Source organism: Magnolia sinica, chromosome 17 (assembly GCF_029962835.1).
Source record: "Magnolia sinica isolate HGM2019 chromosome 17, MsV1, whole genome shotgun sequence".
NCBI lineage: Eukaryota > Viridiplantae > Streptophyta > Magnoliopsida > Magnoliales > Magnoliaceae > Magnolia > Magnolia sinica.
This window is the reverse complement of record NC_080589.1, coordinates 17,715,664-17,733,510: the sequence shown is the minus strand read 5'-3', so window position 1 is coordinate 17,733,510 and position 17,847 is coordinate 17,715,664. Positions and strand designations below refer to the sequence as shown.

General features: G+C 38.7%; 1 protein-coding gene across 1 annotated transcript; it reads right to left on the bottom strand.

The window, feature by feature from the left end:
• Positions 1–1,364: 1,364 nt before the first annotated feature.
• Positions 1,365–15,716, bottom strand: LOC131230691 (uncharacterized). The gene is made up of 9 exons (XM_058226613.1): positions 15,370–15,716; positions 13,070–13,182; positions 11,331–11,503; positions 8,016–8,109; positions 6,750–6,857; positions 6,513–6,605; positions 5,734–5,819; positions 4,486–4,550; positions 1,365–1,643 (listed from the first exon to the last, which is right to left on the bottom strand). The coding sequence occupies exons 1-9, from the start codon at positions 15,563–15,565 to the stop codon at positions 1,534–1,536; spliced, it is 1,038 nt and encodes a 345-aa protein (XP_058082596.1). The 5' UTR covers positions 15,566–15,716; the 3' UTR covers positions 1,365–1,533.
• Positions 15,717–17,847: the final 2,131 nt, after the last annotated feature.

Genomic DNA, 17,847 nt, shown 5'->3' with positions numbered 1-17,847 from the left:
TACTTGTGCCACATGTGCTGATATTAATCTTCAAATGCCTTGATAGGTGAGACTGTGTGACCATCAATTTGCAAGCAGCCCACGTGTACAGTTGTCAATGTGCAAACGTACCCATGGGGACATAAGATTGCCTCTTCCATGAAGATAACCGCAGGTGGAAACTAAGCTGGTCAGCTCATCAAGTGGGCCATATATACACATAGAATGTGACCCATTGGCAATTTTCATAAACAGTCCATTCTCTTCGTACAGCAGTAGCCGCCTGATGAGTGGGCTAGAATTATTTTTATGAAAAATGACCATCTTCACAGTGGGACCCACCCTATGCAAGCACAGATGTCCCATGTATGTGACACATTGGCATGAATGCTGCATGTAAAAGTGTGGGGAGAGTGCATGTGGGTGGTACCAAACCTTACCATAACCATCAGAAGTGATGTGAAAAAATCCCATCTATACACTTGAGAAGGTAGCGGAAAGTCCAATGCCTTAGTACACTAAGGCAGTGTGCTCTGAGAGTCCAGTGCACAAATCAATCTCTCACCATCCAATAACGGTGGGTGGGAAACTTAACATGCATTTCAAAGTGGACGTTATAAAATTCACATTTTGAAATGCATGCTAGATTCCAGCCAACTGCCTTTTAAGCTGGGAGACTGCGCACCAACTCCTTGGTGCTCTCTTTGTACATTGATGCCAGTGATCATTTCCTCCTTTTGGTGAAGAACTCAGGTTCTATCGGATTTCGGAGATGTTCTGAAAATATCAAGAAATCATTGAGGAAATATTCATTTCTAACAAAAACAGATGAATATTGTTGAACATATGCACTGCTATATATATATATATATATATAGGCTAGATAAATTCTCTCTGTACATACGAGTGCTCTTTTATATAATTTAGCTACCTCAATACATCCAATTTTCCACCATGTAGCTTATATTACAGCAGAGTACGTCTATGTACAGATAAAGATAATCTATCTAGCCTATGTACAGCTGTACAAATATACATTTCTATATATCCTAACAAATATCACTATTTTCAGATTAGGAGATCTCTTTCTGAGAATACGGGAGAATAATCAATCAGAAACGAATGCCACGAGAAATATTACAATATCTTCAAAATCCGTATACAAGAAAACAAATGCAGAGCTAAAACAACTCCTAACAGTTCACATTCAATGTGAATGCACGGCCCACCCAATGATTGGACTGGCCCTATTTTTTAAGCCATGGACCTAAATGGTGGACCCACCTGATTCAGGGCTCAGACGTGAAACAAGGCGACATATACATGGCTGTGTAGGGACTGGTCTGTGGGATTAGTGTGCACACATGTATTTACTTGTGTAAAAATACAACAGAAAAGATTGCTCATTACAAAGTACAAACAAGGACAATGTCACAGCTGTAAAGGGTGAAGATCCTTCAGTTACGCAAGCATTGTCTCAACAAATTAAATGATGTTTCCCAAAACCAAGTCATTTTACATGTAAATTGAAAGAACCATGAAAAACAGAAAAACCTATTCAGACAATCCAAGAAACTGAGCAAAGCTTGGATACTTCGGCTCCCATCCAATTTCGGCACGAGTTTTTGAGTTATTCACTCTCTTTCCTAAAGGATCAGCAGTGCCTGCAGTGAAAATCCATTTTCATGTTCAGAATGTTAGTGAAAGAGCTACAAGTAATCATATTGATTGGGAGGTCTTCCAGGCACGTTTGGATGTCCACCAAATCGCGTTATGCAGTACTTCCAAGCCAGAGAGGTTGGCTTTGCGGTTAGGGCAACGAAGGAAACAGATACTGTGTTAAGCCAGCTCCTGTTTCCTGCTTTTTTCGCCTCAAACCACAAGTGAGATATGTATGGGAAAGTCCACAAACATATCTCAATTCAAATTCAGCACCAGGGGTGGCAATCACACGGGTTACCTGGCCGGCTGGCCCAACCTGTTTTTGAAGCAGGTTCAGCCAACATAATGGGTAATGGGCTGGGGTCGGGCTAGAAATGTAAATGGGTCGGGCTTCGGTCAAACCCTGCCCGAGTTGACCAGCCCAGGTAGGGTTGCAACTTGGTTTCAGGTCAACCCAAACCAAATTGACCCAACCCAAGTTCGGGCTTGGGTTGATTTGTATTGTCAAGGTCCTCAGGTTGTGTTTGGGTTGGAAAACAACAACCTGATTTGAAATTGGGTTGGGTCAAGTTGAGCTAATTCAGGTCGGGTTAGGCAAGATTGGGAATAATCATGTATTTGGGTCAGGTCCAGTATAGAGGAATTTGGGTTGGGATTGGGTTGGTCACTCCTGCTTGGAATTCGGGCCAGGTCAGGTTGGGCCCTCTTGAGTTTGGGTTGGGTTCAGGATGACCCTCAACCCAACCCACCCGAGTTGCATCCCCACACCCAGCTGGTCAGTGGTTGGGCCATATCCAAATGACATGACAGGTCTGAACCAAAACATGAAACTAAACAAAGGAAAGCATAGATGATTCATTTGTCCATCCACTGATTGGGCTAGGCTATGCATATCATTAGCCTCATGTTCCATTCATAAACCCAAGTTGAGTTGTGGTGAGTCAGGTCAGTTCAGGTCATGGTGTCCCGTATCCGTTACGTTTCGGCCGTAATGGCCGATACGTAATGGTAATGGTCGTACCCGTTACGCGATACGGGGGCATAACGGGCGACCCCCCGATTTTGGTACCGTAACGGCCATTACGGGGCGCAACGTCCGTTACTGCCCCGTAACGGCTAGGCCGTAACAGTCAAATAACGGCCATATTTTTTTTATATTTTTAAGCTCTGTTTTTTCAGTTTTTTGAAACCACTTTCTTCCAAACTCTTATTAAATCCTTCTATTACTATTTTCGACCAATCTTGGCTTAGTATTTGAAATAAAAACACATTATATTAAGGATTTCTTAAATCGAAGCTCTGTGGGCTATTTTTCAGAAATTCGCCAAAAATAGGTATTTTATACTTTTTATTGAATGTTTTGCTGTTTTAATCATAGAATATGATGTGTTAATCATAGTAGAACATGTTAATGTGCATTTTACAGATTTGTGGTGTCCTTTTATATTTTTTTCTATTTACGCACTAATTTTGGCCCTTTTTTTATAATTCAAAAATCATTTTTTAATGAATGGTTTGCTGTTTTAATCATAGAATATGATGTGTTAATCATAGTAGAACATGTTAATGTGCATTTTACAGATTTGTGGTGTCATTTTATATTTTTTTATATTTTTTTCCATTTATGCACTAATTTTGGCCCTTTTTTTTTAAATTCGAAAAATCATTTTTTAATGAATGGTTTGCTGTTTTAATCATAGAATATGATGTGTTAATCATAGTAGAATATGTTAATGTGCATTTTACAGATTTGTGGTGTCATTTTATATTTTTTCTATTTACGCACTAATTTCGGCCCTTTTTTTTAAAATTCGAAAAATCATTTTTTAATGAATAGTTTGTTGTTTTAATCATAAAATATGATGTGTTAATTATAGCAGAACATGTTAATGTGCATTTTACAGATTTGTAGTGTCATTTTATATTTTTTTCTATTTACGCACTAATTTCGGCCCTTTTTTTTTAATTCGAAAAATTATTTTTTAATGAATGGTTTGCTGTTTTAATCATAGAATATGATGTGTTAATCATAGTAGAACATGTTAATGTGCATTTTACAGATTTGTGGTGTCATTTTATATTTTTTTATATTTTTTTCTATTTACGCACTAATTTCGGCCCTTTTTTTAAAATTCGAAAAATCATTTTTTAATGAATGGTTTGTTGTTTTAATCATAGAATATGATGTGTTAATCATAGTAGAACATGTTAATGTGCATTTTACAGATTTGTGGTATCGTTTTATTTTATTTTTTTCTATTTTTATAGTTGGAAAATTAAATATATGAATTTTGTAGTCAAATTCAGGTTATCTGGTTCATAAATTCATCAGACAGTCCGATACAACTTCTCACCAAAGAGTAGACCGTTACACCACCATAAACATGTTCCAATTTATAAATGAATGCATATTTGGAATGCTTAAAATATTCCGGATTTAATCCATATTTTTTATATTTTTCGGTAAAAAAAAAAAAAAAAAATTGCGTCATTACGGGCCATTACACCCCCGTATCGCCGTTACGCCCCCGTATCCATATTAGTATCGAAGGGCACCGTTACGCCAACCGATACTAATACGGGATACCTTGGTTCAGGTCAAGCTTGAGCTTGATACATTTTAGGTAGGTTGGATTGGGCCATAGAGAAGTGGGTCATGGGTCAGGTTTGGGCTAGAATGCTTGGCCTGTTTAATAAATGGGTCAAGCTTGGGCCAACCCTGACCCAGCATGAACCCAAACCATTGCCACCCTTACTTGGCACTGGCCTATCATGCCGGCTTGGGGAATTGGGAACTTCCAAACATAGCCATTTTCAGTCTTCAAACATCATGGAAGAGCTTGCCTGTAAAACCCACGAACTTTTTGCTGAATTTTCCACTTCGGTTTACCAAGTCCATTACTTCTTGCCTGCAATAGGACAACATGGGAGCAAATAAACCTCCTAAACAAGGTAAACACCACATAATTAAATTTATGGTAAAGCAAATTCATTATTGAATTTGGCAATCCGGAAAACGAACATAATTTCAGTTACCAGCATTATATAGAAAAAGGCATCTAAACAAATAAACGAAAAACATCTGCTGTCAAACACCCACAGCGGGAGTTTTCCGTCGGTAAATTTCATCGCCACTAGGTGATGGGAAGTGGTCCCCTTTGGTTCAGAACTTAGGAGGTGGTGGACTCATCTTGGGCTCACGTCTCCCATCCAGTGTTTTAAATAGCGGTAGCGTGATGCGTAGCGCTCAACCCTCTATAGCGTATAGTGTAAATACGTAGCGTGCTTCTATTTTTTTAATTTTAATATAGGATAAATATAATAAATAGTGGAAAAAAAAGGAAAAAAATATAAAAATGCCTAAAAGATGATTCATTTTATCAATTAGTTATCATTTATCAAAAGTCAATCCACATATATAAGTCAAATCAAATAATTATCACATCAACAACTTTATAAGCAAACCACTTTAATTAATAATGTTTAATTGAAACCACAAGTCACAATTATGAAAAGAAATAAAAATCTCATAGGTTAAAAGTATCAAGTACAATACAAGTGTCACATTTCTCAACATTAGAAACAAAGAAAACCTTAAAAAATAAAAAATAAAAACTAAAATAGTAAAAAAAAATACATTATAGCTCACGCTTCAGACGCTACGCGCTACTTAGCTGTAGTGTATGCTACGACCCCTGTAGCGTACGCTATAGGGGATTTACGCTATTTGGAACCCTACGTAGCGCTACGGCCATGCTACGCTACGTAGCGTACACTACGGGCACTATTTGAAACACTGCTCCCATCATTCTTAAAAGAACCAGCATCCCAGCTTGCACATAAAAAACGAACACTATTACAAGAAAATACTGCTTTTAGAACCATCTATAGACATGTAACCTTCATGGCTTTTAAATTTTAAGGCAGCAATGTTTTGTGAATTAAATCACATTATTATACATATTTACACACAATTATACATATAGAATGGTTAAGTTATGAATGCACAGATTGGGATTGCTCACTATCTTTTAGTTCATTGATGATCTGAGTAGCTACATTCCTAAAGAGTAACATTGGAAAAAGCACAACCTTGATAAAGGATGATTGTCACAACCCAGAAAGATACGGCCGCGAAGCTTCTTCTTCAAAATTGCAATTGAGAGGGATGCAGCATCCTGTTATGCATGTAAATAGGTCAGAACACACTCATCTCAAGGTTTTCAACTAAAAACATGCATTAGAATTTGTTTCCACTGAGATGAGAAGTAGGGTTCGTCATGGACACCCAAAACAAATACGAAACTAGTGTTTAAAGTATGTTAACCTATAGCTTTAAATTGGTAAAGATTTCCATGTCCAGGCATTAATGTATATGAGAGTTTTCATACAATTTGGAGGGAGGACTTTTCCAAATCCTAGAACCCACAACTAAACATAGTGAAGAAATGCGAAACCACCTCATCATGATTGGAAAGAACCAACATAATTTGAAAAAAGATGGCTCCTGAATACAGTAGGATACTTTCGACCATTGAAAGAACTTGAAAAAACTCAAGTAAAGTTAGTTCCAGCTCTAAGAAAAATGCTATTCCTGTAAGACAAGTTGAATAACTAGATAAAAACCATATAAGGAATATCCGAGAAAAAACAAGAAATGGACAAAATTGCTAAAAACCAAATCAACAGTAGACTTTCTTACACTAAATGTACGGTGAGAACTTCAAGATAGTATACGCACAGAAAGCTGTGCATTTAAAGCAGCATTACATTACATGTACGACCTAGTATTTTGAATTATAACAGAATGAAGGCAAAATAAATAAATAAATAAAAATAAAAATAAAAAGACTAAAGATGAAAGTTGAGACCTCATAGTGAATAAGATTGAGTATATGATCTGGACGAGTGTCAACAGTCCCTTTCTCCAGCCAGTAGACGTGGGCACCTCTATCTGACTTGTATACATAGCTAAGGAAATGCTATTTCGAAGATTTCAATATAATTCCATCATGCATCACTGCAGTTTTTGGTTACAAAAAGGGAAAACCCCAAAATTTGCAAAAAAGAAAAAAAAGGAAGAAAAGTAACAAGAGGTAGGATATGTAAAGCCCGGCCAATCTAAGTACACAACCGCCAACCTCCAGCACTGCATTTTCGGCTTTTAAAAGGACATCTGTCCGGGGACTTCTCCCAATTGGAACTATCGGAGAGTCCTGCAAGGCCACGCCCAAAATGCTAGATCAAACTTCAGCATATACCACCAAAAACAAAGGACAATTTAAGCTAAGATGTCAACTTAGTTAAGCTTGCTTTACAATGCTAATTAGAAAGATGGATGGAGTAATTTTTTTTTTCTATCCACAAATTAGGATTTATGGGGCTATATTCACCAAAACACAGCAGTATTCAACATCTTTCGTCGTAGAATGGGAAAGTAAAAGCAAAATAAAAGGATTTGTGTGGGCAAACAGGTCATTAAGCTTTGATGTTCACATCCCCCTTGTGCAATTTATGGTGACTTGTTTGTTATTTTTTATTAGAATTTAGAACCCAAACGAGTGAAGTCAACTTTCCAGGGTTAGAAAGCAGTAAGTTTCTTGTCAGCATTCTCAAAGTTGTCAGCTGGAATGTTTTGTTTTTGTGTGTATTTTAGCTGCAGTTGAGTGATGAGAAGGTCACTCAACATGTACACTTGTATTGTCTGGGTTCTTGCTTCTTTAATAAAATTGTGGTATGTAACCTTATCAATTTGCCTTTCCAATTCATTTGACCTAATGACTTGATGAGAGGTCAGAAGGCTCAGTACCATCACAAAACAGCAAGATAGGTTAACCACTAGTTCAGAATTACCCATGACAATAAAAATAGGATCAGGAGCAAAACTACTACAAATAACCAAGAGTATGACCTAACTTTCAATATTAAGAGTACCATTATCCACATACGAGTTTAGGAGTATGACAGGAATAAAAATGTCATAGGACCAAGATGTAAATAAATGTAGAATGTTGCCTTCTTCTTCGTCTTCTTCTTCTTCTTCTTCTTATTCTTCTTCTTCTTCGTCCTTTTTCTTTTGAGAGGTTAAAATGTGGGCGGTCACTAGCACTTAGAAATTATCCAAACAAGTTTATGAGTACGACAGGAATAAAAATGTCATAGGACCAACATGTAGATAAATCCGGAACGTCACCTTTTTTTCCTTTTTCATTATTATTATTATTATTATTTTATTTTTTGAGAGGTTAAAATGTGGGAGGTCACTAGGGCTTAGAAATTGAGAAGAAAGAGGCATTAGATCAGAGTATCTTAGAAACAGTTTCTTTTTAGAAAATGTGTTACCAGCAGAAAATGTGTTATATTAGATGTAACACCTCGTCGCATGATCCATTGTCATTGCAATCGAATGCAGCAGTGCTTGATGTAAATAGGAAAGAACCTTCACCACTCCAGCTTGATGTAGCCTCCCTGCACATTGTTTGACATTTCAAAATCATTGCTTAATACCAAAAAGAATTGCAGTTCCATCATTAAATGGATAACTAGACACAGAAGGTCTGTTTCACAGAAGTAAATATGGTTGAATGCTTGTCAAAAACATGCATTTCTGGGGATAAACTTCATATACAAACTAAGATTGTATTTCCCTCAAAGTAAGCTAACTAGTAATTACATAACAAAAATTGCATAAATAATCAAATATAACTAGAAAGGGGTGCACTCCAGCAGTACAGGTGCCACCATAACCTTACGGTGATACCAGCCAGATGTGAGACCCAGTGATGTCTTCATGGAATCCAACATCCATCAAAAGCTTCATCTCAAAAAAAAACCCCAGCCCCCCAAAATTCAGACTGATCCAAAACTCAAGTGGGCCATAGCACATCGAACATACTGAGAGGAAACAGCCAACGTTGATTAAAGTGGGGAACCTACCATGTTGTATATATAGAATCCAAATCATTCAGAATTTCAGACCCAGATGAAGGGTCTGGCCAAAAATCAGGCTGTTTTACGACTTATGTACCCCTGTTAAATTCAAGGGTAGGCATCCCCTCCCACCTTGTTTCCTTTGCTATGGCCCACTTTAGCTTTAGGTTGGGATAACACAAATGTCTATTGATTGATAGGATTTTGATATTAGTTTGATAATTAACTCCATTGCAAGCATTTGCACCCAAATATGCCCCCGTCAAGAGGCTTTTATTGATTTGGGAAACAAGATACATTCTAAGTTGTGGTCTTACACAGGCCCTTAATTACATTCCCTGAGGAAAACGCTTTCATTAATAGGTAAAAAAATTAAAAATAAAAATAAAAAATAAAAAATAAAAAACCGTCTATTACATGGTACATAAATATGCAAATGATGCATAAAGTCCTAATCTATGCTCCTTTGTCTTCAGAGTGTTCAGATTCTTGATTAGGGAAAGATATTCCAATGCTTCAAGGACTCAAATAGCCTTAATGTTCATATCTTGTATTGTTCCAAGAAGTTCAGAAATTCGGCAGCATGTCTCCCTTACCTTGAGACATTCAAAAGACCTCATGCAAAAACATCACCTGGCCATTTTTCTAGAGAAAACCAGAGGTCAGCAAAGATTGCCTTGACAATTAGCACGGGACCACCTAAGGGTTCAGTTTATTAGTCTAAACAGTCAATGCAAAGCCACTGCTTAGGACTCTGGATGGTTAGTGCGAAGCCACCTCTAGAGCCCTGACCAGTCAGTGATAGGCCACTACCCAAGCATCTCAAACACTCAACATGGAGCCAGACTGCCGGTACTCAGACAGATGGTGCGGAGCCACTGCTGCAGGTCCAAAGGCAATCTCTCAAAAAAAAAAAAAAAAAGTTCAAAGGCTAGTGCAGATCCATCTTTAGACTCATTCTCACCTTGTCCCGAGCCATGGCATGAAAAGGAAGAGAGAGCTGTGTGAAGGATCTAGAGAGCTCTTAGGCATTTTCAGGAGCCGAATAGCTAACAGAAATGAAGGCCCAAAAGGGTATTTATAGTGAAGAGAGACAGTTATTTCCTACCCTTGAGAAGGTTATGTGGTCATTTACCACCAACAGACACATGTCACGTCGCCATTGAACAGCTCAAAAGCACTTTCTATCGACGTGCTAGGTGCAAACTGTTGTCCCACGCTGGCATTGTCTACTGGTGTGGAGTGAACTCCTGTCAAATAAACTGGTACCGCATTGGCCGCAATCAGTTAGTGCAGTTCATCCAGCATAGGCTTCTCGTTGTCCTTTAGACAACAAGCGCAAACTATATTTTGATCCCTTGAAAATTGTCCACTATTATCCCGCACTACCTTGGATAATGAGCGTGGACTGGGTGCTAGAGGACCCGTGCTGGCCCTAACTCTTGGCACGTAGTGTGCCAAAGGGTTTCCACATTGTCCTTAGACAGTGAATGAGACAAGTGAATGATGGACCTGCACTGGCCCTAACCATTCGCAGAATGCTGTAAATGGTCTCACACTGACAATAGTTAGTTCATAACCTGGTCCTGCGCTAACTTGTAGATGAGGGCAGACTACCCAGTGCTGGCCAGTGATGGTCAGCATGGATCGACCTTAGCCAAAATTTCAATGTCAACATTAGGCCTCAGAAGTTTCTTAAGGTGATGCATCTAATGGATGGTTTGGATGGTGTGAATAAATTACATGGGCACAACATATAGCTAGTACCATCGTAAAGTTATGGTTGTATTGGTCATGGTATTAAAAAAGGGGTCATCTTACAGCCATAAAAGCCGTTACATAATAGTAATGGTGGTGCTCGTCACGTGATAGAGGGTCGTACCGCCCAATTTGAAGAAAGAAAAAAGTCCATAACAGGCTCGTAACAGCAATAACACCTGTAACAGGCCCATAACATTCCAACATGGGGCCGATGCATTTTTTTCCTTTAAAAAATTTTGATCATTACAAGGCCATAACAGCCAGCGTTACCATTATTGAATACCTTGGCACTGGTACCATTGTGGCACAGCCCAAGTAGAAGAGCAGAATGTCTTTTGATTATGGTTTAAGAAAATAATCAGAAATCCCATCACAACGTCATTATCGATAGAAAGATCACTCCACCTTGTGTTGAGAAAAACAACCATTAATAATGGCCATTATATAGAATGATGGCTGTTACTTACACAGCCAGTATAATAGCATGATGTTTTTGCAAGATTAAGGCAGTTGTTGATAAAGAAATAACCATTATTTTTCCCATGGGCCCAACCTTTTCCATTTTCCCATATTTAATGTTCTACAACAACTATTTCAATTACATAATGGTAATGCTAGTAAGTCGTTGGAAGGTCACAACATTGTTTCTAAACCATGGCTTAGAAAGATAAACCAAGAAAATAAATTAGATCACTCTGCTGACTGCAGCCTTGTTCGGTAACCGTGGTCATATTGCAAAAAGGCATTATACCAAGGTTTTAAATATTGGTATCGGGGGTTGTATCGGCCCCCAATTTCTGATACAATATAGGTAGTTTTTTGTTTGTTTGTTTGAAAAGTCAATACAGGCAGATATGTATCCGCATTCCGCCAATATGGGCTCGTATCGACCACATACTGGTCCTCTGCACGGCCGTATCATATCGGATATTTAGAACTATGGCATATACTTAATCAGCTAATTTATACATGACAAGAAGCTTCAATATCATGATTACCTCACATCACCAGGGTAGTCCACACTTCGGGATGGTGGAGCACAGAAAATGACATATGGAAACTGGCGAGTTGCGTTCGACTCTCTTACTGACGGGTTTATCCCAATTTTTATCAATTCATCATGGTGATCCGTCGTCATTGTCTGCCCAAATATTTCACAGCCTGGATGTTCCTGTTCCAAAGCATATCTTACATGTTAATATTTCTCTCAGAATGCATCCTCAGAAATAGGAGAATTAACCAAGTGATAAAGTTACCAAAGCATCCCATTTTGCCCTTCATCGCTTGAACATTCATGGAATTGTGCATCAGAGAACATGCATTGACACTCCAAAACAAAATGGCCGAATGCAGTAAACATTTCCACTTCCAATGAGAAAATGGAAATTTCATACATCCAATTAAAATAGTGTTGAGAAATGTCCACACAAGTTTAGTCTGGTGGAGTCCATCCAAGTCAATCTTAACCATTGAGAATTGTCTACCAAAGCCAAGCAAGTGTGATGCCTTCTACAGGTGGGTATGGGTGTGAGTGTGGGTTAGGGTGTGTGATAGGCGTAAGACTAGACTAAGGTGTGTTTACCACCATTATTCAAATGATGACTACTTATCAACCATATACATTACGTACCCTGATGTGAATGGAACACGACTGGAAAATAATATTGATTGGACAATCAAAGCCACCTCATTTGGCTGGTTGAAGTTGGATCACTGACAGTTTTAACTTCCCATTTAATTGCCACCATTGGACAGGATTGTTTAACAGGTGATTTCTGTGTTATGCTCCATCCATAACAGAACCTGCAATTTGGATGAGATTGATGGACATAAACGACAATTTGTGTGGTGGATGAGCCACCGCCATTTTAAAAAGTGGTCAAATCACCATAGTCTTGTCTGCTGAATAGTAAATATAGACACCGAGTTCACCATACTAACCTACAGAATACTTGCATTCAAACACAAACTTCAATATTTTGAGATGAATCTACCATCCAGTCCAGCCCACCCTTGACAGGCCACTATAGCGATTGAAGATAAGTCAAACATATAAAGCCATCAAAGATGAAATCAAGCTAAACCTTGTTCACTGAATGAGCTCATGGACACCATGGTTGCAATCAACCATCTAATACTCACTAAGAGGCTAATTTCACGTGTGTGGGGATGGTATAAAAACTATGGTTTGGCTAGCACTGGTGACCATATATCTTTGTTTTCCAGAACTCCTATGTGAATGTGATTATCACTTCTCCTCCTCCTTGAGTGTATCCAACATGGACTATTGTAGTGAGGAGATTGTGTAACAAAGGCTCTGTGGGGCCCACTGGGATTACTGTGTGAAATCTATATTGTACACCTGTTGTGTTAGGACATCAGCCCAAAAACGAGGCAGATCTAAAACTCAAGTAGGCCACAACACCGGAAAGCTCAGTATCCCCATCCTATCACTTCCCTTTCAGCTAGGCACACATGCACGTACACACAATTTATAAAGGAAACTCAAAACGTTATGAAAAGGATCTTCCATTTACAATGAAGCCTGAAACAGTAGCAAGCTTCAAGGTTGCTGGAATCTAAAATTTCAAACGGTTCTCAATTGTGGTTGATGCTCACTTATCCTTAGGAGAATATACATCCAACTGTTAATATTGGGTTTCATTATAGAAAGGAGAAAATAGGATGCGGTAAAATAAACGGGTATAACTTGTCACGTCAAATGAAGGATGGATACCTGTCTCCATATTTCTGCTACTATGCGGCCAAGTACACCAGGCCCTACAATCAACAGATCATTTTGCCCAACCTGACCAGAAGAAGAAACCGCCAGCCCTTCATTAGGTGCTCCTGCATCCATCAAAAGGTAATAAAACTTCTTTCTAAAAATAACTTAGAATTAAAATTGATTGCATAATACATTGAGTGCAATGATAAAATAAAAGGTAAGAATATGCAAATAAGTAATTAATCAATGGCATCATCATCAAGGTTCACAATATCATCTAATCATGCCAACTCTGTATGAATCTATCATGATATGTTGATTCCCAAGACAATACTCTTCAGGCATCTTGACCTTGGAATCATATCGATCTAAATTAAAATTGTTCACGTAGAAATGCATTGAAAAGGCATTCCACTACAATGCATTTATATCAGAACGTATTGATAATACAAAGCCAATACCAACAACACATTCTATACATAGCTATGCCTCAGGAGTAGAACTACAACTTGGGTTCAGGCTGACCCAACTTGAGTTCAGATCAGATTAAGGTAGGACCCAATTTGAAATCAGAGTGGGTTCAGTTGAAATTTGGACTGGGTTAGATCCGGTTGGACTAACAAGATGTAATTGCCAAGTTGGGTTGGGTTGGGTTGGGTTGGGTTGGGTTGGGTCGGGTTAGGGTTATGCATAGAGGAATTTTGGGTTGGGATCGGGTTTGACACCTTGAGTTAGAATTCAGGTCATGTCGGTTGCAGGTAGGGTCCTCTTGAGGTCGGTGAAGGCTCAGGTCCTCTTGAGGTCGGGTTGGACTCAGGTTGACCCTCAAACCAACCCGACCCGACCTGCCCTGCCCGAGTTGCACCTCCACCTAGGACGGCTAGGAGTCCAAGGCTGATAGAATGCACCAAGCTAGGTCCCTAAAACCACTAGGGATTATAACACACCGTCATGCTCTATAGCCATCGTCCAGGAGGGTGCTCACTTTGGCTTAATTCAATGAACCCATTTCACGTTGTGGCAGCTCTCGCTCTGGCTTCCAGGAAGCTCTTTCCACCTTTTGGTGGTCCAGGTGCCCTTTCCAAAAGTTTCCCCTCTGAGGCTCGAACACAAAACATGGTGCCAACTCTGATACCAAATGTTAGGTACCTAAGCAATACACCGAAAGCCCCAAGATTGATGGAACATGTTGAGATAGGCCCTTAAACAAATGGGAATTATAACCAAGATTCTCCCAAAAGCAATGAAAGCTATGGCCTTGCACTAAATGCACCACAAATCCATGGATTTGTAGCTTAATTACCTAAGCAACACACCCCACCCTTAGAGTTTGTTAGCTTGCCATGCTCTCACATTATTCATTTGCTTGTCACGATGTTGATCTTTGACCCTAGCTATTAGATCCATAGATCCTCGTATATGTGCACATAGCGGTTCCCCACAACAACCGACAAGATTCAATCACGTGGGCCCCATCCATAACAGGCCATGTAACAGACCTTAGACACAATTAACATGTAATGCCCCCCTTTCCCCTCACAGAGCAAGTAGTTAGCCAGCCTAGATTGACAATCAGACCCCCCAAAACGATCAGCAATCAGACCGCCAGAATCTCCAGATTTTAGAATGGATAATCTCAGATTACATCAACATTACAAAATGCTCATATAATCCCCTTACAGGCAATGATTAATCAGGCCGCCTAAAAGATCAGAAGGCCTAGATCGACAATCAGACTGCCAAGATCTCCAATTTTCATAACGAATGATCACAAATTACATCATTACAAAAATTCTCACATAATCCCCTCACAGGGTTAGTAGTTAGCCAAGATTATTCTTGAAATGATCAGACGACCTAGATCAACGATCAGACTCCAATTTTCAGGATGAATTATCACAAATTACATATTCATTACAAAAATTCTCACATAATTCCCTCACAGGGTAAGTAGTTAGACAGCCAAGATTGACAATCAGACCCTCGAAATCATCAGACGGCCTAGATTGCGATCAGACCGCCGAAACGATCAAACGGCCTAGATCGACCATCAGACCACCAAAATCTCCACTTTTCAGAACCAACGATCACAACTTACATCAACATAAATTAAAAAAATCACATAATCAAAACAACATTCATCCGCAGGGGGAAAAATCCGTGTCCAAAACGAAAAAACAAAAAAAAACGTGACAGAATAGACAGGATATTACACAAAATAACAAATCTACCATCTATTAAAGATGTTATAGAACTAAAACGAGGAACGATCGTGATGGGATAAGGTGGGGAAAATCGTAATTACTGACCAACGGTGGAAGATTGAAGAGGCATCGCCATCGATGGTCTGCGTTTGACCCTGAGCTTACAGTTTGGGAAGGAGGACGAGGAGAGGGAGATGTTGGGATGGAGAAGTGGAATGGAGCGGTGGGGATTGGATGAGAGGTACATAAACGGCTGTAGGACGCGAGTTTTGGAGAGTGCTGGCAGTGTAGTGATTTCCATGAAAGGTAGAGAAGATAGCCCTTTGGGGAATGGATTTTACTCGAGAAATGTGCTCTCGTCGCTGCTGGGACGTGATTGGATAGGAGAAAAACTTCGATACTCCGGCAGTGTATGGATGATACGCAGGCTCACTTGTTTGGCACGCCGGATTCGGTGGTAGGATGCGGATCTTCTACTCTGCCAGTAGCGAGGAGACTACGGAACGATGCTCTGTAGGCTCCACCGTAATGTATATGTTTTATCCATGCCGTTCATCCAAAAATAGGTAGATCCAAATCTCGAGTGGCCCACACCACAGGAAAGGAAGTGGTGATTGAATGCGTACCATTAAAAACTTCCCAAGGCACCCTAATATTTATTTAGGGTAATTTTTTTACTATAGTCTATAGACACTACCTTTTGTTCACCTCACCATTTTCAACCGACCCTAAACTTTCATAACCAAAATAGACCTCTATTATACGGAAGAACCCATTTTAGACTAAAATAACCTTAACTTTTACACCTGCTTCTGCCTTGATTGGAGGGGTATTTTCATCCATTCATACCCTAAAAAACTAGTTTCGTATTCAAACTTTGCATACCTCTAAAAAATAAAAAAAGGGGCGTTGCACGGACTCATCTACCGTGCTAATTTTTTCATTTATTTACCATCCAACCTGTTGATTAGGTGAGGTCATACAGACATAGATGGAAGCGGATTGCATCCTGCCTCGTCCAATCAGGGCTATGTGGTGCCATCGTGATGTATGGGTATTTTCCACGCCGTCTATTAATTTTGGCGGAATATTTTAGAGTGTGAATTCAAAAATGAGACAGATCCAAGGCTTAAGTAGATTGTACCGTGGGGATTGAACTCACACCATTGGTGCATGGGATTGCCAATCCCCTGGATTCGGAACCCCCTGTTTTTGTTTGGCACCTTGGATTTGGAACCCCCTGGATTGTAAAATTTGTGTTTGGGAGTGTGGATTTGAAACCCCCTCAAATTTTGTGATATATTTGCATGAATATTTAAGGAGACCAAATAAATTATTTAAAATACTCAAATTGATTAAAATATACTACAACATAAATAATAGTTATAATAAGCCCATCAAAATATACACATTGGAAGAAAAGAAAAAGAAAAAAAAAGATGTTCTTATACAACCTTAATTAATAGAAGATAAGATGATGCCTCGTCCTCATCACATGTAGCACAGATGTATAGATAAACCGTCCAAATTGTGGGTCCTAATATGGATGGAGGATATCCATAACATCACATTGACCAATCAATCCTAACCGTCCAATTAACGACTTTGAAATGAATGGTTGACACAAATTAGCTGAGCCATTATATTTATAAAATCAGATCAACCAACCAATCCTAACCATTGGCTATGAAAGTTAGGGAAAACTAGCGAGTGGTCGTATTTATAAAATCACAATAACTAATCCTAACCATTCAATTAATGGTGCTATGAAATGAATGGTTAAAGCAAACTAGCAAGTGGTCATATCTATGAAATAACATGGACCAACTAATCCTAACATCAATTAATGGCTACATTGAGTGGTCCAAATTCATAGGAAAAAAAATGTCATCTCAACAGATCCAATGTTTATTTGTCATCCAACCTGTTATTAGAGATCACACTGACATGTATGAAGTGAAAACATAATTATTAACTTGATTTAAAACTTCTGTGGCCCCTGTACCTTTTCAACAGTAGATGTTCAATTAATATTTTTTTCAATAGTGTGGTCCACTTAGTATTTTTATATGCTTTATTTTTAGGCTAACCTAATAAAAATATCTAATAAAACAGATGAACGGAGGGGATAATATGGATGGTGGCCCTGAAGTGTATTTTAAAGAATACACAGATCATTAATAAAGTACATTATTAAAATGCGGTGGCTTCACAGCATGCACGTTGCCAACTTGATTTTTATTGCAAAAATCAAAGTTCTTTAGGTTCGTTAATGAAAGTTGGAAATCCATTCCGTCTATAATATGAGTTATCTATTTTCGGCGTAGAACATAAATTTTAGAGCTATTGGTAGCTCCAGTTGATCACACAGTTAAAAATAGTGTATAAAAGTAATTATAATGGTTAAATTTGTTTTCATTCATATGGCCCACTTGAATGATATTTATCCCTAAATTTTTTTTTCTCAAATATTAAATTTTAATGGGCTATATAATGGCTGGATTACACCATCCATATAACCATCACGGTGGGACATACGAATAAAGTGTTCTTATCCCTCCATTCACGATCTCATTTGGGGTG